This window comes from Equus asinus, chromosome 17 (assembly GCF_041296235.1).
Source record: "Equus asinus isolate D_3611 breed Donkey chromosome 17, EquAss-T2T_v2, whole genome shotgun sequence".
NCBI lineage: Eukaryota > Metazoa > Chordata > Mammalia > Perissodactyla > Equidae > Equus > Equus asinus.
Window position 1 is genome coordinate 12,439,318 of NC_091806.1, and position 27,592 is coordinate 12,466,909.

General features: G+C 42.9%; 2 protein-coding genes across 9 annotated transcripts in view; both read right to left on the reverse strand.

Moving 5' to 3' along the window:
• Window positions 1-24,547, reverse strand: part of AGBL2 (AGBL carboxypeptidase 2) — a 44,403-nt gene extending 19,856 nt beyond the window's left edge. For 2 of the 8 annotated variants that reach the window (XM_070487673.1, XM_070487672.1), the window contains exons 1-12: window positions 24,455-24,547; window positions 23,736-23,871; window positions 23,416-23,479; window positions 22,191-22,325; window positions 19,692-19,808; window positions 18,661-18,714; window positions 17,704-17,889; window positions 13,525-13,632; window positions 7,131-7,284; window positions 4,458-5,240; window positions 2,788-2,944; window positions 839-965 (exon numbers count right to left, since the gene is read on the reverse strand). In XM_070487673.1, the coding sequence (XP_070343774.1) occupies window positions 839-965; window positions 2,788-2,944; window positions 4,458-5,240; window positions 7,131-7,284; window positions 13,525-13,632; window positions 17,704-17,889; window positions 18,661-18,714; window positions 19,692-19,808; window positions 22,191-22,325; window positions 23,416-23,479; window positions 23,736-23,771 (1,921 nt within the window). In that variant the 5' untranslated portion in view covers window positions 23,772-23,871; window positions 24,455-24,547. The remainder of the gene's footprint in view (window positions 1-838; window positions 966-2,787; window positions 2,945-4,457; window positions 5,241-7,130; window positions 7,285-13,524; window positions 13,633-17,703; window positions 17,890-18,660; window positions 18,715-19,691; window positions 19,809-22,190; window positions 22,326-23,415; window positions 23,480-23,735; window positions 23,872-24,454) is intronic. The other 6 variants (XM_070487676.1, XM_070487675.1, XM_014861367.3 and 3 more) reach the window with 3 other exon arrangements.
• A 1,258-nt stretch (window positions 24,548-25,805) lies between these two features.
• FNBP4 (formin binding protein 4) overlaps window positions 25,806-27,592 on the reverse strand; it is a 34,048-nt gene continuing 32,261 nt past the window's right edge. The window contains exon 17 of the mRNA XM_014861366.3: window positions 25,806-26,875. Within this exon, the coding sequence (XP_014716852.2) occupies window positions 26,785-26,875 (91 nt within the window). The 3' untranslated portion in view covers window positions 25,806-26,784. The remainder of the gene's footprint in view (window positions 26,876-27,592) is intronic.

A 27,592-nucleotide genomic window follows, 5' to 3' on the forward strand; every position in this document is an offset into this window, starting at 1 on the left:
ATCTAATTTGTGACTATCTCCTGAAAAACACTACCTCTGATTCTAGAATATTATGCTCCTGGACAGGGTCTCTCTCCTTCTAGTGTTAGTTTGGTTCAGAAGAATCTTTTTTGTTTTTCCTTTAATGTATGCTTTTTTTTTGGTGAGGAAGATTGGCCCTGAGCTAATATCTGTTGCCAATCTTCCTCTTTTTTTTCTTATTTTCTCTCCCCAAAGCCCCAGTACATAGTTGCATATCCTGGTTGTAAGTCGTTCTAGTTCTTCTATGTGGGATGCCGCCACAGCATGGCTTGATGAGTGGTTCTAGGCCCACGCGCAGGATCCAAACTGGTGAACCCAGGGCCACCGAAGCAGAACACGCAAACTTATCACTCGGCCCTGGGGCCAGCCCCCAGAAGAATCTTTGACAAGGAAGAGGTGTCCAGTCACGATGGCCTCGGTGACTGAGGTCTTCCTTTGTGGTAGGCACCTGCCAGGTGCTTCACATGCGTTGTCTCACTAAGTTGTACCTACAACGCAGGTACTACTATTATTACCACGTGAAGTAAAGTGATGTTCAAAGAGGTTGAGGAACATCCCCCAGGATCACACAGCTTTCACATGGAGTTCAAACTCAAACCCAGATCTGCCTCATTCCAGATCCTGAGCAACCACCACTCCACGCCCAGCAGGCGTTAAGTTTCTCACTCATGCTTTGGGTATTCCATTTCAGCGTAAGGCACAGACAAGAAAACCCTCCAGGTGAATGAGCTCCCCAGCATTCAAAGGGATTTCAGCTCCCCAGTGCTTTGCCTGGCTTCCCCCGCCATGCTGGCCTCCCACATACAAGAGAGCTTACCCAGGGTGGAGCCGCCAAAGGTGGACTCCATGGTGTAGCTGTTCAGGATCCCCATCCGCCACATCACCACTCGGCCTGTTCCTTCTTTGCACCTTTGGACCTTAAAATTACAACTGTGAAAAGAGAACTGAGGGGAAAGCCAAATCCTCTGTTAGTCATCAAGTGACAAGTGTGATGTCTGAGATTCATTAATATCACACAAGGATGGTTCCCTTGGGGTCTATATATTATTTCCTATAGTATGTTCCATAAAATGCTAATTCTGAGGGATATAAACAGGTATTAAAAAGGAAAAAAGGAATTGTGTGGGCATGCAAGTCAGGGAGATGAAGGGTTAATAAAATTAAACAGGCCTCCTCTGCAGGACTTCTCAGAGCATTTAACATGCCACTGCGGACAGTGATCTTCCCAAGGGGAGGGAGCATATTCTGTTTTTCAAACTTACTTGCCCATGAACCCTTCCTTCTCTCCCCCACCCCCTCATTCCCCTGGGGACATTCTGCAGGACTCGAAGGCCGGCTTAACTTTGGCATTCAAGGCATTAGCCAACCTTTCTAAGACTCATTTTCTCCCTCTCCCCAACTTGAACCCTTGGATCTGGTTGGGTTTCTCCTCTATATCCTGTGTGCGCCTCTCCCCTATAATCTCTGCCAGAATGCTCTCGCTCCCTTACCCTAATCTTCTCTGCTCAGGGTTCAATATCCTCCATTGTCTTTCATCACGACCAGAACCCTCTTTCCTCACTTGGGGTTTGTGACATACACTTGGCATCTACCCCAACTGAGCCCATCCTGCTGAAAATGCTTTACAGCTGGAGGGTAGCTCACTACCTAGAGATTTCTAAACGGTGCTCTGCGGAATCCAGGGGTTGCTCCTGCCAAGGCCTGAAGGAGGAGGCAGCGGGGGCAGGGGCCAAGCCCTCTCCCCACCTTCACTCAGCATAGCTCTGCTTCTGTCTCAGATACCCAGTTCTGGCTGGGATTTCACTTGAAGGAAGAGAACCCCCCCCACTTTTTTGCACTATCATTTAAATACTTCTCTAATTTCTTCTTTCTAATCACAGTTACATTTTGTGGATCTGTTCATGATGGTGAAAACCAGTTTGTAAACCAAGGCAGACACTCGGTATATGCCCAACTGTCACAGAGCTGTTACTCAGCTGACTCTCCAAGACTTTGCCGTTGTCCCAGCAGCCCTTTAACAGCTTACAGGTCTTCCTGACCTCATATTACATAAGCCTTTCTGGGAGGCTCACACAACCTTAGCAGCTTGTTCAACCTTCAATCTCTTCTTCCACTGCCAACCACAAGATTAAAGATGATCGAAAACTCTGCCTACTAAGAGTCCGAACTTGTGCCCAGGCAGAGCAGCCAGAGAAATTTTTCAAAATCATCTTTATTGACATATAATTTATATACCGTAAAATTCACCCATTTGAAGTACACAATTCACTGGTTTTATATTCACAGAATTGTGCAGCCATCACTGTAATCTAAGTTTAGAACATTTTCATCAGCCCGAAAAGAAACCCAGTACCCATTAGCAGTCACTCCCCAGTCCACGCTACCCACACCGGCCGTAGGCAATCACTAAACGACTTTCCATCTCTATAGATTTGCTTTTTCTGAACATTTCATGTACTGGAATCATACAATATGTGGCCTTTTGTGTCTGGCTTCTTCCTCTTAGCATAATGTTTTCAAGGTTCATCCATGTTGTAGAATTTCAGTACTTAATTCTTTTTATTGCCGAATAACATTCCATTGTGTGGATATACCATTTATTTACTCTCATCCGTCAACAGAGTAATTCACCTCTTTCTAAATTCTTGAAGTGCAGGTTGCTGGGATTTACCCAAGACAATGAAAAGAGGTACAAAGCGGCAAATCGAACACTACACACAGGAAGCAGTGAATTCCCTTCTCCAGAAAACGACCTTACGCGCTTACCTTATCTGGTGCATTTTTGCTTAACATTAAAGGAAAGACTCGCTCATGCAGCCAGTACTTGCGATCGTTGTTGTTACAGCCATACAGGAAGATGTTATTCTTTCGGCTGTGGCCATGGAAATCACAATACAAGAGAACCTCCCTTTCTTCAAGAAGTCTATTGAGGGAGGCAAACAAAGGGCTCAGTGGACAGCCAAATGCATGCGAATAATCAAGGATCTTTTGGAGTCTCTTCCTGAAGTATGTCTGTTGATACCTTCTCTCCTAAGAAAAATTTAACCCCAATGGCCTTCAAAGGACTCTATCCCCATCCTTAGCCACTGCTGTAAATGTGTCACCAGTACTCTTTGCCCCTGCCAGTCAGAGGGACTTGAAACGGAAAAGTCCTGATGTGGACGGGGTGGTGGGCAGACCTTGAGAAAGTTGACAAGGAAGTGGAGAAAATCTACTGAGAGAAAGCCCATCCCGATGCAGGGCCGCGGAAGCAGGGAGAGAGTGGAGGCTGTAACTGCAGAGAGAAAAAGACAGCACTAAAGAAAGCCTTGCTTCCTGACGTTCCAGGGCTGGTTCCTAGAAGGCTCAGCTCCTGTGTCCCCTGATCACCCAGGTCACCTGTTCAACCTTCCAGACATGTTCACTTTCTCCGTGATGATGATGGTGGGATGAAGAGGATGATGACAACAACAGCGCATGTTTACAATGTGCTGGCTACTACGCTAAATAGATTACATGGATGATCTCCTTTAATCCTTGCAGTAACCACCCACGCAGGGATTATTATCCCCATTCTGCAGATGAGAAGGCTAAAGGGCAGAGAGGTTAGATCACTTCCTGGGTCACAGAACCAGCCAGTAGTAAAAGCAGGTCTCAAACCCAGGCCCGTCTGATTCCCTAACATCTGCTCTTAGCCCTTTTGCCTACCAGCCCAACACCACCCCACCCTTTGACACACATATGGTTAGAAAGTGAGCATTCACTTGTTCTTACATGCTATACTTTCACTTACAAGGAAACGGGAGCTCCTTTAAGGTGGCTGCTGTTACATCACAGCCTTCAACTGCTTTTACACAGGCTTGGAAAATGCTAACTGACTTATTCTGCCTTTTTCATGAGAGGCGATGTAAGATAATTAGGAACTCAGACTTTGGAAGCAGAGGGCCTGTGTTCGAATGTCTTACTTACTAGGCTGTATGACCTTGGGCAAGTTACTTAACCTTTCTAGGCCTTAATTTCTTCATCATATACAAAATGGGGATACTGACTGATCATTGACAGGGTAAATGTGAGGACTAAACAGATCGCAGGTGTAAAGCACTGAGAATACTGCCTATCACTTCATCCATAAGCACGGACTAATCGTTGGGTGCTATTATTATTGTTATACCAGCCTCATCACGAAGACCTCAGAACCCACAGACTTCCGACCTTTTCCATTCAGTCATTTCACCCGTTAGTGAAATGTCTCTAGCTAAAATGTTGCATGTTCAGTTTCAACCCAAAGATAAGTCATGATTTGAAAGTCTGAAAATGAACAACCCCACGTGACTGCAAAGAGAACGGTAAAGACTGTCCCCAAAGCCATACCCAATTCTTACAACAGAAGAGTCCTCGTCCCCGGTAAGGTAGTGCTCACGGCATCCAGAGAAAGATCAGCAGATAAAGGGCCTCACCTCTTGATCATGTTCCTGGTGTACCAGATGCAAGGGAAAGAGTCCTTAAGAATGGTTTTATAATGCCTGTTCAAGTCCCTTCCAGCCAGCGAACACCGAGAGTTCCCCACAATGACTCCATCTGGATTTAACATGGGAACCACTTTGAAGACAAAGATATTTCTGAGGAGCTGGGCATCTGGGGAGTTGCTAAGGATGAAGTCCAAAAAGCCTTTCATGATCCAGGAGCCATTACTTTCCCCGGGGTGGACTCTGGCGCTCAAGACCACGGCTTTCTTCGCAGCTGCCTCTTGAGGCGTCCGGGACGGGTTGGTGATGGTGAGCAGGTAGACGACGTTTCCCGCTAGGCTCCGGCACAAAGTTCGGAGTTTGCAGAACTGAGCTTGCACAGGGTTGTTGGCCACGGACAGGAGGTAGCACTGCAAATCGGTGTACGTATACGGGTAGCAGTGTGCAAAGAAGCAAGTGTCCTGGTCATGCGGAAACTGAATGGTCCACGTGAGACAATAGAAGGGCTGCTGCCCACCATCCGTGTTGTTCTTATAGTACTTGATCTCACTTCCTTCTCTCCTCCAGCCAATGTTGTGGGTGTTGGCATCCAGTTGGGAGTACATGAGTGGCTTCATCCCCAAAGTATAAAGGCTCTTGGGTTTTAGCAAGTTGACGATGGTGAAGCGATACGTGGCATCTTTTCTGGTGTTCTGAACTCGAAAATAAAACCACTGAGTGTATTTGTTCGTATAGAGGTCGGTTCGCAAGGTGAGTTCATACTCATAGGTGTCCCTGTATCGGAGAAAACAGAAGAATATCTTTGTAACCCCACACTCCCCTCAGAAAACAAATCTGGGAAAATATTGTTTTCCCCCGGTAAAAACAGATCTTATTACAACAGAGAAGCCTGCTATGTCAAACATGTATTTTCTAATTTACCTAGTTCTCCTGAAATATTAGGCTAACAGCAACTTGGGGAAAGAAAGGTTATTTGGGGTGGGACGGGAAGAGTCTCGAAACTCACACTGCCACGCAGGATGTTCGGGAGCTCTGTGGGCTTCGTGGTACCTTTCTAACGCATCCAGTAGCAGTTTCTAGCCACTCCCATACCCTTCTCTGAAACACAGTGAACACAGCCCTCTGCTGGCGGCCAGCTACATCCTGGACGTCACCAGCGTGGAGGAGACCCTTAAGCCTCTTGTGCTATTTTATCTTTGATCATCAATTATTTGAAGATGAGGGGGCATCTCTGGAATGCATTCACCTTGTTGAAAAGAAGCAGGACTAACTTGCAGAAGAGGAAATACAAATGCCAAAGCATGAAAAGATATTCATCTGCATGCACAATTAAAGAGATGCAAATTAAAAGAGAGTGTCATTTTCCCCTCCATCTCATCAACATTCCAATGCTGGGAAACAGGCACTCTCGTACACTGTTGATGGGAACTGAAGTCATGCTGGAGGGCAATTTGGCAAAGCCTAGCAATACTTAGTGTTCAAACCCCTTGACTCAACAATTTTATTCTAGAATTTATCCCATAAAACCAGAAATACTGGGGCTGGCCCCATGGCCTAGTGGTTAAGTTCATGCCCTTTGCCTTGGCGGCCCAGGGTTTTGCCGGTTTGGATCCTGGGCATGGACCTAGCACCACTCATCAAGCCACGCTGAGGTGGCGTCCCACACGTCACAACTAGAAGGACCTGCAACTAGAATATACAACTATGTACCGGGGGGAGGGGGGTGCTCTGGGGAGAAGAAGGAAAAAGAAAAAGACTGGCAACAGATGTTAGCTCAGGTGCCAATCTTAAAAAAAAAAAAGAAACTAAAAAACCCCCCACAAATATTTAAAAATATTAATGCACAAGGGTGTTAATTCTGTTAAACAAAAAACTGTAAACATCTTAGTTTCCCATCGATTGGAGACAGGATAAAGTACGGAATATCCATACAATAGAATAATATGAACTATTAGAAATAAGGAGATATATCTGTGGTACTGCCATAGAAAAACATCTAAAATTTATTAAGTGGAAAAAGCAATTTGCAAACAGTATGTATACCATTACCCTTTTTTTTTTTTTTTAAGCAAGATTAGCCCTGAGCTAACATTTGCTGTTAATCCTCTTTTTGCTGAGGAAGACTGGCCCTGAGCTAACATCCATGCCCATCTTCCTCTACTTTGTATGTGGGACACCTGCCACAGCATGGCTTGACAGTGGTGCATAGGTCTGTGCCCGGGATCCGAACCAGCGAACCCTGGGCCGCTGAAGTGGAGCACACGAACTTAACCACTATGCCACCAGGCTGGCCCCCCATTATCCTATTTTTAAAAATACGTAATTTGGGTATATTACACATACACAGAGACAGAAAAAAAAATTAATGCATATACATCAAACTCTTAACAGTTGCTGCATCTGGAAGGTATGATTATAGGACAACTTTTTATGTTACATATTTTTATTAATACAAATTTTAAATGAGCAGTAATTTCTTTCATAAGCAGAAAAAACAATTTAGATAAATTTTATTCTGGGGAAAAATATGAGTCACAAATATTGCTCCTCGTAACCATTTCCCATCACCTCTCTTTTTCAAAAACACTCCTGACTCCCGATCCCTGAAGACACTTCTCAGGCTCTTCAGTCATCATCCCTGTGGGAAATTCGTCTGTTACTCACACTCTGACAGCTTTTTGCAGATTCCCACTCTCAAATCGTGATTCAAACAGCAGAGCATTATCTTCTGGTCCTTGCAGCGTGACAGCGAGGTCCTTGATAATTCCTCGTTTGCCTCCCACTCTGGAACTGGTGAAATAGGAGCCTTCGGTGGGCACTGCAGAGGAGACAGACATATTTAGGTCAGGTTCCACTCAGAAGCCATTCACCACCAAGTATTATCATCACTCAGCCCCTCTATGTGTTCAGCACTATTCTACGTTAACAACAATGAATACTCAAAATTGCAATTGTCCTTGCTGAGAACTTTAATTTGAAACAATGTATTTCTTTGAAGTGGTTTAGAGCCCTTCCTTTTCCTGCATAGCTACTCCTGGCATCTGAGATACAGCTCGTACCCACTGAAACCCTAATTTGAAAGGATGTTGGCAAAAAATGATATTCTAAATAGAGGATCTGAAAACATTTCCACTCTTATTCTATTAAAAAAGTACAAATAACATCTATTTATTAATTTAAAAAAGATAAAGGGGAAAACAAAAAAGAAAATCAACTCCCTATCATTTTTTGGTATATCCTTCCAGATTTAAATGTAACAAAAATAAAAGTTTGAGGAGCTGGCCCTGTGGCCGCATGGTTAAGTTCACAGACTCCACTTCGGTGGCCCAGGGTTTTGCCAGTTCAAATCCTGAGCAAGCTCATCAGGCCATGCTGAGGCGGCGTCCCACATGCCACAACTAGAAGGACCCACAACTACGTACCGGGGGGCTTTGGGAGAAAAAGGAAAATAAAATCTTAAAAAAAAAAAAAAGTTTGAGAAGAATTGGCTTGGGTGAATCTGCCTAAGAGGGAAACCAAAATATCACAGTCATTAGTGAAAAGAAAAGGTTATGACTGAAATTTTATCTTTAATATGAAACTAAAACAAAAAACTATGAAATTTATTTTATCTTTTTAAACAAAATTTAGATTCTAATCACAATCTCTTTCTAATTCTTGGAATAATAAAGAATCACTTGTTGATTTTTTTGGTGGGGTTGCAATTTTTCAGACAAATTCACTGAGAGTGCCATGTGACATCTTTGATTTTTGCAGTTACTTTTGCAAAACTATTTTGGGGCTTCATAGTTTTCCCAAGGACTTCTCTTTGTACCACAATATTCTTATCATTATGCCCAGAAGAATCTATTTTGTCATCTTTTGTTGATTTTCTCTTTAACTGTTAACTGATAAAAAATTTCTAGATTTTCATTTGTCAATGGCTTTGCAAGTAATTTAAGCAATTCTTTAACATTTATCAACTTCATAAAATCCCACATCTCTTTTTATTTTTAATTTTTTTTTTAGAAAATGGTGGGTTTTTTTTTTTTTTTTTTTTTTTTTGCTGAGGAAGATTCACCCTGAGCTAACATATGTGCCGACCTTCCTCTATTTTGTATGTGGGTTGCCACCACAGCATGGCTACAACAAGTGGTCTAGGTCCACTCCCAAGAACCAGACCCAGGCCGCCAAAGCAGAGCATGATGAACTTAACCACCAGGCCATAGGGCCAGCCCCCAAATCCTGCATCTCTTGTAGGGATCACCATTTCACTTTGTAATTAATTTTTACTTTATTGACATTATATTGTCAGATCTTAACAATATCTACCAATCAGCAAATGACTGGTATGAACAGAGATGCTGACCATGGGACAGGACAGATGCTAGCATTAAACAAACAGTAACGTTTGTGCAGCACCTGAGTACAAAAGTAGTCAGTTCATTAGTAAACACATTCCCATTATTATGACTTTGGCTTCTATGTGTAACCTTGTCACTATGGAGACTTAGAGAATAAACATTTGGATAACAAATGAGAGCAAAGGAGAAAGCATGCATGCAGAGAAGTAAAAGAAGAAAAGCACACAAGAAGAAGGAGCAGAAGCAGCCCCAAGAGGATGTGTAATCCAGTTAAAACCCAGGGCCCCGGGGCCAGCCCAGTGGTGCAGCGGTTAAGTTCACACGTTCCACTTCTGCAGCCTGGGGTTCGCCAGTTCAGATGCCAGGTGCAGACATGGCACCACTCATCAAGCCACACTGTGGTAGGTGTGCCACATATAAAGTAGAGGAAGATGGGCATGGCTGTTAGCTCAGGGCCAGTCTTCCTCAGCAAAACGAGGAGGATTGGCAACAGATGTTAGCTCAGGGCTAATCTTCCTCAAAAAAAAAAAGAAAAAAAAAAGAAAAAAAAAAAGCCAGGGCCCCAAAATGGTTCCCTCTCTTTATGGCCCCACAATCGAAGTACAAACCACCAACCAGATGTCATTAATATAGGAATTTCAGTATTTTGAGTCTCTCAGGTAATAAAGACAATCGAATTCATAGCCCACAGTAACATTTGTCAAAAAAAAAAAAAAACAAAACCTCTCTCCTTTTCCCCCCAATAGTCTCATAGTAAGTAGTTGCTCTGAGGCCCTTAAGCTGACAAATTTCCAAATTCTCCCTGGAGCCCCATCTTCTCAGTTTTCCATGTCGTCATTCCTCCAATGGGGTTGGCCCAACTCTTCCTGATGTAGCCAAAGGACATGAAGATTGGGTGCATCTGCCACAATTGTATCTTAACAGGACAATTAGGGCAACTCACAAAAGGTGCCTTAGGAGAACCAGCTCTCAGCCCCAGGGTTTCCTTCTATGCAGAAATATCTCTAAAAAGAACAGATGTAGCAATGTGGATTCATGGTCATCTGGTTTATTGCAAATGACTACCGCCAGGTTAGTAAGAGGTGAAATGGGTTTCCGATCCCAAGGATTTCTTGAGGTTTCAGGAGCAATACATTCTCTATTATTTATCCAAGTCTACCCATTATGATCTCTTTGTTTAATGTCTCCCAAATTCCTCCTCAGACATTCCATAAGACGGAGCTAAGTACATGGTGAGCTGCTTCACCTTATCCACTTCACAGCATATAACTTTTTCCACCATAATGTTATTAACGTGAAGAGAGCTCAGAATCAAGGCAACTGGGAGTGGAGCAAGTGCAATAACATGTCCGCTGGGCCCTCTGCTGTAACTGGCTCATTTTATTCTTCTGGTTGTAGAATTGACATACACTGCAGTCCATCCCTCCTATTTCTAGTTGTCTCTCCAAAAGCTTCCCCTCATTCACTGACTCAACACCTTCTATTTCTACCAGCTAAACTTGCTACACATTCCTCCTCCACCAAAATAGATTCCCCGATAATTACTTTCTAGCAGTGATTGATTTTCAAATTGTGAGAATATTTTTCTTGCTTTCTATTTCTTGAAAACAGCATTTCCCAACTGCAGAGAACTCTTTTTAAAAAGTTCCAAGTAGCTCTGGTACCTGTGCGTGCAATGAATCTCAGATGGTTTTTGAGGATGACAAAGGTTGCCCCTGTGGGCAGCATCTCTGCCTCCCCATGTCTCTCCCTATTACTAATTTGGCATCCTGACATTAATAATTCAAAATTTACTTCCCTTTTTTTGGGAAGGTTCATATACATTTCCTGGCTCATTGCTCTTTAACATTACCTTTCCTTTCTGTCTCAAATGTTAGTTTTACCACCTGCTCCACATCCTCCCCAGCACTTGTTATTGTCTATATTTTTATAATAGCTATTTTAGTGGGTGTAAAGTTGATCTACCCTTTCCATAAATACCCTTTATCAAGTTGAGGACATTCTCTTCTTTTTATTTTTTTAAAGATTGGCCCTGAGCTAACATCTGTTGCCAATCTTTTTTGTTTTTTCTTCTTCTCCCCAAAGCCCCCTAGTACATAGCGGTATATTCTAGTCATAGGTCCTTCTAGTTCTGTTATGTGGGACGCCACCTCAGCATGGCTTGATGAGCAGTGCTAGGTCCACGACCAGGATCCAAAGCAGTGTGAACTTAACCACTTGGCCATGGGGCCGGCCCCAGGACATTCTCTCCTATTCCTAGTTTTCTGACTGCTCTCATGAAAGGCTGGACTTTGTCAAATGCTTTTTCTACATCAAGATGACTGGATGATCGTGTGTTTTTCCCCTTTGTTTCATTAATGTGGTGTGTTGCACCGATTTTCTTATGTTGAATGGCCCTTGCACTCTTGGGACAAATCCCTCTTGGTCATGGTGAATAATCCTTTCAATATCGTGTTGGATTTGGTTTGCTGGTATTTTGTTGAGGATTTCTGCATTCAGATTCATGAGGAATACTGACCTATAGTTTTCTTGTGATGTCTTTGTCTGGCTTTGGTGTCAGGGTACACTGCTTCATGAAGCGTTGGGAAAGGTTTCCTCCTCCTCTGTTTTCAGAGTTTATGAAGACTTAGTGCTATTTCATGTTTAAATGTTTGACAGAACTCAAACAAACCCTGTCAAACCATCTGGGCCAGGAATTTCTTTGCAGGAAGATTTTAAATTGTTAATTCAATTTCTTTGTTATAATCTATTCAGTCTTTTTACTTCTTCCCAAGTCAGTTCTGGTAATTTGTGTCTTTCTAGCAATTGTTTCTGTTGATCTATGCTGTCTAATTTGTCAGCATAAAGTTGTCAATAGCACTACTTTATAATTCTTTCGATTTCTGTAGAGATGTTGATGTCCCCTTTCATTCCTGATTTTGATAATTTGTGTCTCCTCTCCCTTTTTCTTGGCTGGTCTAGCTAAAGTTTTGTTAGTTATGTTGATGTTTCCAAACAACCAACTTTTGGTTTGATTTTTTCTATTATTTTTCTGATTTCTATTTCACTTATTTTCATTATTACTTCCTTACTTCTGCTTCCATTGGATTTAGTTTGCTTTTACTTTTCTAATTTATTAAAGTAGAAGTTTAGGTAATTTATTTGAGACCCTTCTTCCTTCCAAAGGCCTTTAAAGCCATAAATTTACCTTGCCATGCTTTAGCTGCATCCCTAAATTTTGATATTTGTTTTCACTCAATTCAAAATATTTTTGAACTCTCCTTTGATTTTTTTTTAAAGATTTTATTTTTTTCCTTTTTCTCCCCAAAGCCCCCCGATACAGTTGTATATTCTTCCTGTGGGTCCTTCTAGTTGTGGCATGTGGGACACTGCCTCAGTGTGGTTTGATGAGCAGTGCCATGTCTGCGCCCAGGATTCGAACCAACAAAGCACTGGGCCACCTGCAGTGGAGCACACAAACCCAAACACTTGGCCAGGGGGCCAGCCCCTCCTTTGATTTCTTTAACTCATAGGTTGCTTAGAAATGTGTTGTTCAATTTCCAAATATTTGTAGATTTCCCAGATTTCATTCTGTTGTTGATTTCTAATTTAATTTTGTGGTGGTCAGAGAATACATTTTGTATGATTTCAATCCTTTTTTTTTTTAAGATTGGCACCTGAGCTAACAACTGTTGCCAATCTTTTTATTTTTTAATTTTTTTTTTTTATTGCTTTTTCTCCCCAAGTTCCCCCAGTACATAGTTATATATATATGATTTTAGTTGTGGGTCCTTCTAGTTGTGGCATGTGGGATGCCACCTCAGCATGGCCTGATGAGTGGTGCCATGTCCACGCCCAGGATCCAAACTGGCGAAACCCTGGGCTGCCGAAGCAGAGTGAGCGAACTTAACCACTCAGCCACGGGACTGGCCCTGATTTCAATCCATTTATTTTTATTTTTGTGAGGAAGACTGGTCCTGAGCTAACATCTGTTGCCGATCTTCCTCTTTTTGCTTGAGGAAGATGGTCGCTGAGCTAACATCTGTACCAATCTTCCTCCACTTTATGTGGGATGCTGCCACAGCGTGGCTTGATGAGTGGTGCTAGGTCCGTGCCCGGGATCTGAACCTGCAAACCCTGGGCTGCCGAAGGGAAGCACATGAACTTAACCACTACGCCACCAGGCTGGCCCCCTCAATCCTTTTAAATATATTAAGACTTGCTTTACAACCTAGCATACGGAGAATCCTGCGGAATCTACCATGGGCCCCTGAAAAGAATGTGTATTTTGTTGTTTTTGGGTACAGTGTTCTGCACATGTTTATAAAAGACACGGCTTCCACCTCTAGGACTGCAACGTAACGCAGGAAACCACACAGTACATATGTCATATGCACATGCCACAGGGGAGTCACTAAAGTACACACAGGAGGTGGAGAAAAGAAGAGCAAGCTCCCCAAAGACCCAACATCTGATTGTCAGGAAGGCGAATAACAAGGGAGATGCTATCAGATGGGCTTAAAACTATTAAGGAAAAGGGACTGTCATTTTAAAAACAACTGAAATTTTAAAGCTGACAGGTCATGAGCATCAGGTCTCCCATTCAGGTTGGTCTGAAAAAGATAGTTTATTTATCACTAAACTATGGATTTTTTAAAATCACATTTATTACAGGAAACATGTTTATTATAACTTTGTAATGATTAATTACTCACTGTTCAGGGTAATGACAATACCTGAATCTAATTGATAGACAACTGTGCCTTCTTCCTCTCCTACAATTTCTGGTACCTTTTCATTTCCTGTAGGTTGATAGAAATATTCCGGTTGAGGTGGGATCCACTCTGAAAGAAGACATTACAAAAGTACAAAATAAGAAATAATATAAATGCACTTCACCAGAATTGATTTAAAATTACAATAATAATTATTCAAATGGCTAGTTGGTTGAACAAATCAAATTCCCACCCAAAGTTTCCAGTTTGTGTATAAATTAATTACATCTTGCTTTTTTCCATAAAGACTATGAGGAGACTTTTAACAAAAAGCATATACAACAGAAGTACAAATTTTAAAGAGAAGACTTAAAAATAAGCTAGAAATGTGAATATAGTTGCTGTAACAACTCTTTTTTTTTTTTTTTTAAAGATTTTTTATTTTTTTCTCCCCAAAGCCCCCCAGTACATGGTTGTATATTCTTAGTTGTGGGTCCTTCTAGTTGTGGCATATGGGATGCTGCCTCAGCATGGCTTGATGAGCGGTGCCATGTCTGCGCCCAGGATTCAAACTGATGAAACCCTGGGCTGCTGCAGCGGAGTGCACGGACTTAACCACTCGGCCACGGGGCTGGCCCCTGTAACAACTCTTTAAAATTTGACTCTGAGCTTCCTTTTAAAGTCAGGAAAACATGACCAGCTACATACTGTTCACTACTATAGAAAACCAAGTAGGTCAATTGTTTCAGAGGAAACAAACCTTTTCCGTTAACACTCAATCCTAAAAGATTTCTCACATGGGACTTGGGCAATTTCTCCATATCATTTTAAGTACAGGTGCCACTGATGAAAGCCAAGGGCACATAAAGACACAACACAGTAAAAGACAATGCTCATTTCTTTTCCTTCCTTTAAGGTAATGGGGAGTGACGAGGCTTTGATAATTCAGTTTAAACAATAAGCTGCTCGTTATTAAATTTCTTTGAAAGTTTTAAAAAATTGCTTTTTTGAAGCTCTAGTGGTTTAGTGGATTACCACTGCAGTAACTTGGATATTAACTTCATTTCCCACTTTTTCTGTCCCCTCTTAGAACGGAGTCTGAAATCCTCACAGGAATTCTCTTAGTCTACTTTATACAGGGAATAGCCAAATCCTACTGTTTGGCCAGATCAACTTGGACTTTGATCTACAATTTGTACAGTGTAGGGACAGATGACCTCAGGACTTCTCAGCTACTGTGTCAACTCAAAATGCCTCCCCCCACACACATTTCCAAACACCCTTAGAGCAAGTCTGTGCCCAGTTAAGAACGCTGAACCTGTCCTTACATCTTCAGCTGCATCTCTTGTCTCTGAAGCCCAATGCTCTATGGCTGCCCACACACGTCACGCTCTGTTTCTGTTCCCTCTAACTGGAATACTTTTCTTTGACAACCCTCAATTGGATCACTTCTAACTCATCCTCTAGATCTCAGCTCACATGTCAACTCCTCTTGGAAACCCCCAGGTAGGCGGGGCTAAGTTTCCCAGAGAGAGCAAGCTCTATGCAATTGCCTGGTTATATCTTTAACTTCCCCACTAGTCTGCGAGCTCTGGGTGTCTCCATCTTATTCATCACTAAAACATCTCTAAACATCTCTAAAACAAAGCACTGTACTTAGCATACAGCAGATGCTTAATAAATATTTATTGAATGACTATTATAAGAGGGAAGTGAGAAGATAAGAAACATCCAGTTGTTTATCCAGCAATCTAAAGCAGAGACACATGTTTGGCAGACATAGGTGTTCCATCAATTAGAAAAGTCCCCACTTGGAGAAAAAGGAAAAACAAAATCTTTAAAAAAAAAAAAGAAAAGTCCCCACTTTTCAACGCAACCCACTTCTGAAAATGCTTCATAAAATGAACGCTAAAGATTATACTTGCACCAATAACTTAAGGATATGACCAGCAATGTCATAAAAAAAGTCTACTATTTCTATAGAAAACTCCAATAAACTCAAAATATAATTGAAAAGAGTAAAAACTATGTTCTGATATATATGGTGTTCATCAATTATACCAAGGCTGGTAAAAACTTTTATAAAACTCAACCAAGCATATCAATACTGAGACAGGAATAATCTAGAAAACAGACTTAAGTATTAATACATTTTGGCCTCTGGAAAGGTATCCTGGAGAGACGTCAGCATCACGGCAGAGTGAGCTGTCTCTCAGTCTCGCCCATTTAAGTTACAACTAACTGGACATTCATTAACCAGCAGAGGACCCCTGCACAGCACAAGAGGACTTCTGAGAGATCCACAGGGCTATACATCTGAAGGTAGGTGGACTGGATCCCCGGGAGGCAGTGGAACCAAGTGAGCACAGTCCTCCCCGACCCTGGCAGCACTGAGCCAGTTGGTGGATCCTCACACAGCAGCTGCGTGGGACTGGAAGAAATGGGGACAGCCTGGCCTGTGTGAATGCTTTGGGAATTGCAGCCCGGGCCACAGGAGTGCCCAGCGTGCTGTGGGGACCCTGCCCATGGGCACATTCTACACCAAGAGGCAGTGACTCAAACACTGCATGGGCACCCCTCCCCACTAGTGCAGTGCAGGCGAGAAAGCACCCTGCCCACTCAGAAGGCACCCCTGCCCGCAGAGCACAGCAGCCTGTGGGATCCTCCAAGTGGTGGCTCAGCCCCTGTGTGTGGCTCCTCCCACCTAGCATGCAGCAGCTCAGCTGAGTCCCTGCCAAGCACAGAGGCCCTGCCCATGTGAGCACTGCCTGCAGAGTGGCTGTGGCCAGCTGGAGCAAACACAGAGTAGCCCTACCTGCAACTTCCACCAGAAGGGGTGGGACCAGAAAACACAGCTCCTGCCCACTCCCAGCAGTGGCAGGTGGAATCGGTGACCCGATATTATCATAAATGTGTCGGCAAAGGATCACTTCATCCAACATCATGAATAACTACATTAGTACTCCAGAGCAGAACAAAATGACAAGTCTCCAGAAACCAATCCTGAACTCACAGAAATTTACAATCTAAATGACAAAGAATTCAAAATAGCTATCACTTAACAAGCTACAAGAAAACTCAGAAAGACAGTTCAGTGATCTCAGGAATAAAATTAATGAGCAGAAGGAATACTTCACCAAAGAGACGGAAACTGTAAACAAAAAAACAAAACCGAAAACCAAACAGAAATTCTGGAGATGAAGAACACAATTAATGAGATAAAGAATAATCTAGAATCCATAAAAAAAAGAGAGAGCTTATTATGGAGGACAGAATTAGTGATTTACAGGATAGAAATATTGAAATGCTTCAAGTGGAAGAGGAGAGAGAACTAAGATTTTAAAAAAAATGAAGAAATTCTTTGAGAAAGATCTGACTCAATTAGGAAATGCAACATAAGGATTATAGATATTCCAGAGGGAGAAGCGAGGGAGAAAGGAGCAGAGAGATTGTTCAAAGAAATACTAGCTGAGAACTTCCCAAACCTGGGGAAGAACTGGACTTAGAAGTACATGAAGCCAATAAACTCCTAATTACTTCAATGCAAAAAGACTTTCTCCAAGGCATATACTACCAAGGCTGGCGAAAGCCAATCACAAAGCAAAAATACTAAGGGCAGCAAGGCAGAAGAAAATAACCTACAAAGGAACCCTATCAGGCTTTCGGTAGATTTCTCAGCAGAAACCTTACAGGCTAGGAGAGAGTGGAATGATATATTCAAAATACTCAAAGACAAAAACTTTCAGCCAAGAATATTCTACCCCGAAAAACTCTCCTTCAGATACAATGGAGAAATAAAAGCTTTCCCAGGTAAACAAAAGTTAAGGGAGTTCATCCCCACTAGGCCTCGCTTACAAGAAATGATAAAGGAAGCCCTCCTCCCAGTAACAAAAAGGCAAAGGTTTACAAAATCTTGTTCAAGGAGAAGAACAGACAGAATCAGAATTGCTGCTCTCTCTCAGCAGAGCTCAGAAAGGTGTCGTCCCACTCTAATGAACTCGGAAGGCTTCCAGGCTGTACTCGAGCGTAACCATTGACTTTGGTGTGTGTGTCAGATTCGCAGAGCTGAATCATTTCAGGGGGAGCCAACAGCTGCTGAATCTGTACTGCCCTGTACTTGCGCACGCAGGACTTAAAATTGTAAAATCCTGTAATAAAGTCTGTGAGAACTGTAACACCAGGACACAAAAGCCACGTTACCAATATGATGAATGTTTTCCTTGATGACCTCACATTCTATTGGCCATCTTGGAGCCTGTAGGGGCCCGCTGCTAGGCAAAAAGGCAAAGAGATCTCGGGGTTCTCGAAGACGTGGGTTCACTTCGCCAAAGTCATTGTGAAGAAGCTGTCTGCTCTTGAGAAGCGGTGAACTCAGCAGAAGGGAACCTGCCAAAAGGAAAGGGAGCAAGTGAACAGCATCCTTCTCTCCTCAGGAACGTTACTGCTCAACGTGATAACTAAGCACCTGTAAGCACTGTACTAAAATATGGGCACAGATGTGCAGTCCTGTGACATGTTTCTCCTTCAAGAAGATTTAGTCCAAGACGACAGCATTGAAGTTATAAAACGTTAGGTTAAAATTGTGCACACATAGTCTATTAAATATTTAAATGCAAGGCCTTAGAGTAACTTAGAAGAAATTTTGTTTTTTAAATCAAAGCTAGTGGGTCTAAGAAATTTCAACAGTAGGTTAGAAATGAATAAAAAATTACTTAACGTATTTTATTATTTTTGTTTAGAGACAGGCAAGAGAAGGAAATTTCAGTTCATTCATTAGCATTTTAGAAAAAAGTCCACAAAACTTTATTAAGCACAGTGAAACAATCCACAAATTAAATTTCAAGTTCCTAATATACCCATTCAAAGAGAGACTAATAAGAGAGAGGATGAAAAGAGAGGGGCAGAGAAGGAGGGAGAAGGGGCAGAAGAGAGAAAAGAGGAGCTCTTGGGAAATAGAGAATGAGAACAAAGGGAGGAGAAGAATGGCTTTTGGGGAGAAAGATAGAGAAAGGAAATTCGAGGAAGAACAGAGAGAAAGGAAGGGAGGCAGGAGGAAAGGCTGAAGGCCGGTAATTGCCAGCTCTGCTGGGGAGAGCAGGAGGTGAAGACATGCTCCCACAAGGGAGCTGTTTTCTGATCTGGAAGGACATGCGATACCTCTGCTCACAGCTTCTATCTGTCTGCGCACAGTTGAGGACAGACACGTGGGCCCTAGAAAGACAAGGAGGAGGCAAGGTTTGTCCTGGGGATCTTTGTCTCTCCTTTTCCTGCCCCCCTTCCCCTATTTCTCTCCATCCCCACCCCAAAAATACGCCCCTGATTTTCTATCTCTAAATCTTTTCCCCAATGTTTAAAGGGGGGGAAAAGAGCAATAAACATTCAAAAAGATGGTAAAGCTGCTGAACCTCACTCATAACTAAATGTAAATCGAAACGACAAGGAGATACCAGTTTTTCACTTAATAGACAGGAAAAACATTTCTGTGTTTTCACCCTCATTCTGGCAAAGGTGCCAGTAAGCAGGTCCTCTGAGAACTTTCTGGCAAGAGGGCAAATGGGTACAACCTTTCCGGAAAGCGGTTAGGCTGTATTTAGTAAGATGGAAAACCCTCACACCGTTGACGCAGCAGTCCCACTGCTGGGAGTCGACCTTACAGAGTTTCTCACAGAAGTTCATCGAGATGCACATACAAAGCTGCTCATGGCAGCAACGTTCAAATAACAAAAATGTGGAAACAACCAAAGTGCCCATCCAAAGGAAAATTAAAATAATCATGATACATTAATGAGATGGAACACCGTAGGTGCCCTTAAAAAGAATGAGGTAGATTTTGGGTATGTGCTCATATGAAAAGGCTCTCTAAGATATATTATTATACAAAACATACACACACACACACACACACAAACCAAGTAAAGACTGTGTATGGGATCCCCACGAGCAATTAAAAAGAAAAAATATATAGATACATGAGGATATATCCTTTTTTTTCCTGAAAAGAATGATAACAACAGTGGTTGTATTAGGGATGGGGCAGGGCAGGCTTTTAGTTTCCCTTTTGTGCTTTTTTATAACATTTGAATTTCCTAACCTTATACCTTATATATATGACCTTTCTTAAAAAGAAACATTTTTTTTTTAAAGATTTTATTTTTTCCTTTTTCTCCCCAAAGCCCCCCGGTACATACTTGTGTATTTCAGTTGTGGGTCCTTCTGGTTGTGGCATGTGGGACGCCGCCTCAGCGTGGCTTGATGAGCGGTGCCATGTCCACGCCCAGGATTCGAACCGGTGAAACCCTGGGTCGCTGAAGCGGAGCACACAAACTTAACCACTCTCAGCCACGGGGCCGGCCCTTCTTTTTTCTTTTTAAACAAGCAGATTGTAACTCATTTCTTTTTACCTGTGTACTTTTCTGGTTATAGAAAACCCAACATAATACACAAATTGCCACAAAGATAAAGAAAAAATATCTTTCTCACTCTAATGATCAAAACAGAAAAAAAGAAAAGGGTATGAGATTATCAATTACACTCCAACTAAAACTCATTCACATTGCTGTTACCTCTGCCAGCTGATTCTGCACCTTATGTTTTTTAGTTTATTACGACTGGCACTTGTTTCTTATTAATGTTAATCTGACGGTCAGCAAATGGGGAGGAGGAAACTCAAGCGGAGACGGTCAGCTGGCTCCTGGGCCATCACCCTGACCAGGCTCCTCTGCTCAAGCCCCGTCTTTCGACTCCCTGCCAGGAGCTCTGGGACACACTAGGGAAGAGCCTTCTGGGCCTGGGCTGAGCAAACATAGAAGATACATATTTGAAAACGGACTGGCTACATCAAGGATGAAGTGCTGTTTAAATTTCCCAGGAATTACCAAATCACCTTCCTAAAATAGCCCACCTACTCACATTCCTAACAGCATTGTAGGAGACTGTTCCCCCACACCCTGACTTACACTAGGTATGATTTTTTTTTTAAGTTTTGCCCAAGTCTCATAATTAAAAAAAGATAACTTGACATTTTAATTTGTATCTTTAATTAGAGGTGAAATTAAGCATCTTTTCATAAAGCTTATTGACTGTGTTTTTGTTTTTTTGTTTTTTTTGGTGAGGAAGATTGGCCCTGAGCAAACATCTGTTGCTAATTTTCTTCTTTTTTTTCTCTTCAAAGTCCCAGTACATAGTTGTCTCTCCTAGTTTAAGTCATACTAGCTCTCCTATGTGGGACGCCACCACAGCATGGCTTGATGACCAGTGTGTAGGTCCATGCCCAGGATCCAAACTGGCAAACCCTGGACAACCAAAGCAGAGTGTGCAAACTTAACCACTCTGCCATAGGGCCAGCCCCTATGTTTGTTTTTCTATGAACTGCTTGCTCATGTCTTTTGCCCATTTTTTGATCATCTTTTATGCATTTGATTTGTGAGAACTGTTATTTTAAGGAAATTCATCCTTTGACATGTTTGTCACAAATTTTTTTTCAGTTTATTTTCCTTTATTAATTAATAGTACTTTCTTGTATTCAGAAGTTTAAATTTTTGCTATAAAAATTAGTGATGCTATATTTTATGGCTTTTGGGTCTTGTGTCAATTGTTTTAACTAGAAAAGGGACACAATCAGATTTGCTCATAAAAAAGAACACTGCTGTGTGAAATGCATGGGAAGTGGGCCTCACGGAACAAGAGAAGAAGCCAGGAGACCAATTACTCGGCGGTTTCAATAGTGGGAAATGACGGCACCTTGCACTGGGGGTGGGAAGGACACAGAGCAAAGAGAAGCGGATTGATGTTTGGTTGGATGTGTACTGAGGGAGGAATTCAACTACACTCCTGCCCTTGGATTCCAGGAGGAACCTGCGGAATCCCTGTGAAAAATGATTTTTCCCTAAGCCAGCTGGAATTGGCTTCTACCACTCTTATGCAAACAACTGAAAAAAAATATATCCATCAAAAGTGCATGAAAAGGGGCCGGCCTGGTGGTGCAGCAGTTAAGTTCACATGTTCCGCTTTGGCGGCCCAGGGTTCACCGGTTTGGACCCTGGGTCCGGACAAGGCGCCGCTTGGCAAGCCATGCTGTGGTAGCCATCCCATGTATAAAGTAGAGGAAGATGGGCACGGATGTTAGCTCAGGGCCAGTCTTCCTCAGCAAAAAGAGGAGGACTGGCAGCAGATGTTAGCTCAGGGCTAATCTTCAAAAAAAAGAAAAAAATTGTGTGAAAAATCAGCATTACTCTTGACCAAAGAGTCTTACCAAATTTTCCAACAATTTGGAGGAAGAAAATCCAGAATGTGCTATTTGAATTTAAACCTACAATCCAAAGTAGATGTAGAGAGAACATTTTTGAGTGATGTCAGAAACAGTGGCCAATAGGGGCCAGCCTGGTGGCGTAGTGGTTAAATTCACACACTCAGCTTTGGCAGCTCAGGTTTGCTGGTCCAGACTACAGGCGTGGACCTACACACCACTCATCAAGCCATGCTGTGGTGGCGTACCACATATAAAATAGAGGAAGACTGGCAACAGATGTTAGCTCAGGGCCAATCTTCCTTACCAAAAGAAAAGAAACAGTGGCCAAGGCTGCTCCCCTGGCTTCTCCCCCATTAGGCCGTGTTCTCCTGAATACCACCAGCAGTCACTCAAGGCAGTGAGGCTTCTGGGGAGGTCATACACATTGATTATTACTCACATAGAAGCTTCTCCTTTTGCAGGGGGTCTGGGATCAAATCATGTCTTTCCCCAACAGAGCCACTCAACAGGCACTGAGGATTATTCTTCCAAAGATGCTGGGGCGTAGCAGAGTTTGGTAAACTGCCTCTCTGAGCTAAGAATAGGTAGGCTAGTTAAAGGTGCTGGAAAGCTAGCTCATCACCTCTAACATCGAGGTCAACACCAAAACCACTACTACCAAACCCCCGACTCTGTCCCCACCCACCACCACAGGCCTTTCCCATGAACATGTTCCATTTCCCAAAGAGCCTGCACATTCCAATCTACACGCGTTCAGCAGTATTTTCTCCATTTTACAGTGAGGAGAAGACTGGAGAAACAGTGTGGTACAGTGGAAAGAGAAAGGGCTTCAGAGACAGAAAGATCTGGTAGCTACAAGAGCAGCCAGGAAAGCCACAGCTAAGTGTAGGCAGGTACTGGGGGGGCGGGGGGCAGCTGGTTGGGGGGAACCCCGATGCCCCAGGCTGCTTTGTCCTGAGGGCTCTGCTGAATCTGGCAAACCGGAAACTCAGTTTTCAACAAATCAGTAATCACTCAAAAAATGAAATATTATTAAGAAAGTTTAACAAGGTTGATAGAAATCAAATCAATATGAAAACTTGATTTTATCTCCCAAAACCAGGAACAAAGTCAGAAAATCAAAATTTAAAAAGCTATCACTTAAAATAGCATAAAAATATTAAGTTCTATGAAAAAATTACAAATCTTTATTGGGAGACATTGACCTAAGCCAATGGAGAATTGCGTTCTATTCAGAGACTGGAGAATTCAGTGGCGGAAAGTTCTCATTTCTTGTGAAATTCAATCTACAGACGCAATGCAATCCCCCAAATTTCTTTAACCATCACAAGCCAATTCTAAAATTATATAAAAAGGCAAGAACAGCCAAGACACTTTTGAAGAACAAGACGTGAGGACCTATCTTTCCAGATATCACAACTATTTTAATGCTATGGTACAATTAAGAAAGGGTGGTACTGCTGCAAGGACAGACAAACAGACCCTTGTATACACGGACACTCAACAGAGGTGACGCAGCAGACCAATGGGGAAAGGACGCACTTTTCACTAACACTGCTGGAAATATTCATCATCAGTTTATCCATGCATAACTCTGCCAGTTAATCAAACAATTTACTTCACGGACCCAGAAAAGGTGATGCTAGATAGGAACGAGATATTACCTTTAAAGTAGCCATAGTACCGGAGGTGACGGTACATAAAGTCTTCATAGGGATCAGGAAGAGTCTGGAAAAGGAAAGGCCATCTCAATCAGGAAAGTCCTTTCAACGAAAACTCAACTCTTAACAAAAGGTACACAAGTATTGCTGCAAAGGACAAGACACCTGAGGACGTGTGTAAACAAACCAGGTGAAGGACATTCGTGCAAATCATTCTATCATTGGGGATCAAGATCTCCAGCTGGAAACAGGTGTCCCCAGAAGACCCCTTCTGACCTAGTACCGGATTTCGGTGGAGTTCCTGGAGAGGGGGATGTGCCCACCTCCTGCTTTAGCTCTGTTTCCAGCGTTGGGAACATGTTACTTCTGCATGGTACGCTGAAGACCAGTCGGTGACACTGGCATCCAGCCACAGTACCCACGCAACTTCCAAAAGGGCAGCTGGTCACACCGGAGAAGCTAAAAAACCAGAACAGCACAACTGGAAAAACTGCCGATATTTACCCCCTCGCCCACCTCCCACGCGATTTTAGGAAAACGTGCTGCGTCGCTCCCCTTCCCTGCCGGTCCAGCCTCTCAGACAAACAAGGACCCGGGGGGTGCTTCCCTCTCGGAGGCACTTGAGGAATTAGGGAGGGAGACACGTCTTCCGGCCTCCTCCCCCTGAGGCTCCAAGGACCCTTGCTGGCCCCATGCTCCCCTGTCCCTGAGAACAGAGATGCCCATCACCAGGACGCCGCAGGAAAGCGAAAGAAATGGGGACGGAGGGATCCGGCGGAGTGGGCTCTGGGTAGATGAAAAAGAAGGGTCGGGGGCCGCGGGAGTGGGCTCTGAAAACGGAATGCAGGGGTTCGGGGCTTCTGGTGCGGGGGCAGGCGGCTAGGGGCAGTTTCCCGAAGGGTCAGGGGAGGGGGCGTAGAGACTTCCTAGGGGGGCAGAGGCCAGCGCGCCGCGGGTCGTCCCGGGCAGCAGAGGAGCCCACGGCCCAGCAGGCAGAGACCCGGCCCCAGCACCGGGCAGAGGACCCGCCAGCCGAGCTCACCCTCCACCGCGCTCAGCTCCGGCCCCGGTAGCCTAGCAACCGCGAAGCGGAAGCGGGAGGGCGGGGCGGCCGAGGCTTCCGGGGAGCGAGGCCCCGCCCCCGGGAGGGGGTGGGGACCCGGGAGTGATCGACAACCGGCGTTTCGGACTCCTTCCTCCTCTCATTCAGTATTGCAGCCCCGCTTCCGGGGACTCGAAATTGGGTTGAGGAACAGAGGGCCAGCGGGCCCCAACAGTTTTCTTCTTTGCTGTCCCTTAGCTTTAGGTAACTGCTAAGTATTGCTCAAAGGCAGCTGCTAACCTTCTCCTCTCCCCTTGTTTCTCTCCAACCCATGGCTAGAATCGAAAAACACCTTCTACGCTGGAAAAATAAAAGAAACGGTAAATCGACAGCACACCTTTTGATCAAATTGCCAGAATTTTAAGAATGCTCCGTTCTGGTGGGATAGTGACAAGGGCACTGCTACTCTGCAGCAGCTCCTACAAGTCTGGAAAACTGTTACAGCAAAAACTTTAATGGCTAGTTGATAGCCTTTATCTTCAGAAATTTGCTCTATGCAAATTACAAGAAAAACAATTTACATACAAAATGGTCACCCCAATATTTGTATAATGGTGAATAAAACCCCATGCACTACCATATATTCATCAGGTAAAAATTTTAAATTATGTGCACATCAACACACTAGAATAAAATTCAAACTATTGTTGTCTGGTTAACTTTATATGAATATAAATCTAAGTATATATCACTTTTATAGTCAGAGAAAAGAAAGCTATAAAGCACCTTTATATTTTCAAAATATTAACATTCCATCATTTCTAGGATTTAAGCAGGTCAAACAGTAGCTAATATTGTGGAATGCGAGCTCTAAAACAGAAGTCTCACAGCATCCTCTGGTCCTAGAAGCCTGTCCAGCCTTAACTCCCTCCCTCCCCTCTCCCCGACCCACTGCCCAACTCAAGATCCGGCTGCTCTTTTTCCGGAGAGCTGTTCTTCAATGGTTGCACATGCCTTACACCGCATTTGATTAGGAAAAACAATTAAGAATTGACTTAAAATATGTCTTGGTTACATAATCATGTAGTAACAGGCTTAGAAGAGCAAAAGGATAACCAATCAGGGGCCGACCCTGGGGCCGAGTGGTCTGCTTCAGCTGCCCAGGGTTTCGCCCAGGGGTGCACTGGTTTGGATCCTGGGCACGGACATGGCACCGCTCATCAGGCCATGCTGAGGCGGCGTCCCACATGCCACAACTAGAAGGACCCACAACTAAAATATGCAACTATATACTGGGGGGCTTTGGGGAGAAAAAGGAAAAATAAAATCTTTAAAAAGAAAAAAAAACCAATTGGAAGTATAAAAAAAGCTTTATTAGTGCATATATACAAATTTACAAGGTCAGAAACTGGAGAAATACAAACAGAGCTTTAAAACACAATTTGCCTTTTCTTCAGTTTAAAGTGACTTTTACCTGATTGTGATACAATACAAAGTACGGAACAGTAAACTGTTTTTTAAATACTGGAATTTTTATGGAGAATACATTCACACATATAAGGGAGGTGAATTCTGGAACAAGGTAAGACAAGGGAGATACATCAATACATACAGCGGCTCTTATTACATTTACTGCCACATATGTGAGGGGGAGTTCTCAAAATCAAAGACATGAACACCAGCTGCTGCCTGTATTGAAATCTAAGTATGCCACTCCACCTAGTGTGTGAAACCACTGAGCTATCGGTTCTAGAATTTGTGAGAAACAATACTCTCAGAGAGTGTGGCCATCTGTCAGCACAGGGTAAACAACTTAATATTCCTCCGCACTTCAGGGGTGGCAGACTAGAGGAAGAGGTCAGAGATTCCAAGATCCCAGTTAACCAGGTAGAATACAGAGCTGCCTTCTTAATTGCACTTGTTCTGGAGACGTTAACGAGAGAGCGCCACACCAGGAACTGAATGAGCCTCTATTAGGGAGGAAAATCCATCACTGGGCAGCGAGGCCTCTACAGAGGTGTCATACTTAGGGGCCACATGTTCCAGCTGGATGAGGTTAAGGAACATACCCTGCTGAGTGTGCCAGTGTGAGAAAGGATAAAGGCAGCCAGGTCAAAGCATTCAGTCACCTCACCCTTCAACAAAACAGAAAAATTACGTTTCACGCATGTGCGAATTTTGTACGTGGATGCTCTTGCCCAGGAAATTCATATGCTCTCCCTCATAACATTTATAGTTTATTGACAACAGTAAAACTAGTTAAGACTCTGAACTAAATTTTAAAAAAAAAAGTCAATAATAGAAATTAAAAAAAATTTTTTTTTAAAAAACTATGTGTTTGGAGCCATTTTCCTTCTTTTCAGTCTTGCTCGCCAATCCTCAGGGAGGGCTTCAAAATTTGCATTTCTCTCTGCCATGCCACTGTGAAAACAACACACAGATTACTTCACTGGAAAGAAAAAGAATGAAACTGTTCATTTCCTAGCAAACGAAAACCTCTACCTGAAACTGAAACTCTTACCTATCATATCTATGTTCATGAAAATGCTTCAAGTTTCTCAACTAAGTTTCAGCATATTCTTCATATTTCTTAAGGCTGATAGGTCAACCAAAGACATACACACACTCTTCTCTGTCGTTTTATAGACATGTTAAGGACATACTTATTTTTATGTATCTCCAGTAACCACTAAAGCCACAGTGAAGGAACAAAACACATTCTGGCAGAAGTTTTTCTTGGCCCCTAGGAGTTATGATTCTTTAAGGAAGATATATTTAACCCTCAATATACCACCAGAGACCTTTGGACCTAATGTTTTTGAGATTCTCTTTTGATCAATTCTAACTAGTTGTAAGGACTAATATCTCATGGCTTGTCCAACATTTAAAAAACAGATTTAAAAAACTCAGATTCCATCTTGCAATTACCAGAATGGGAGCATTGGATCCTTTTATAAATCTGAAATCATCTAAAATAAATTATAGAATCTCTGTAATTTCCCCATCACCTTGAAACAGTTTGCTATTTCATCACTGTAGGAATTAATCATTACTCAATTCTCGGCAATACTGAAAAAGACTAAAATAATAAGAAAACTGAAGAATAATGGTATCCCCTACAAGGATGATGCAAAAGTG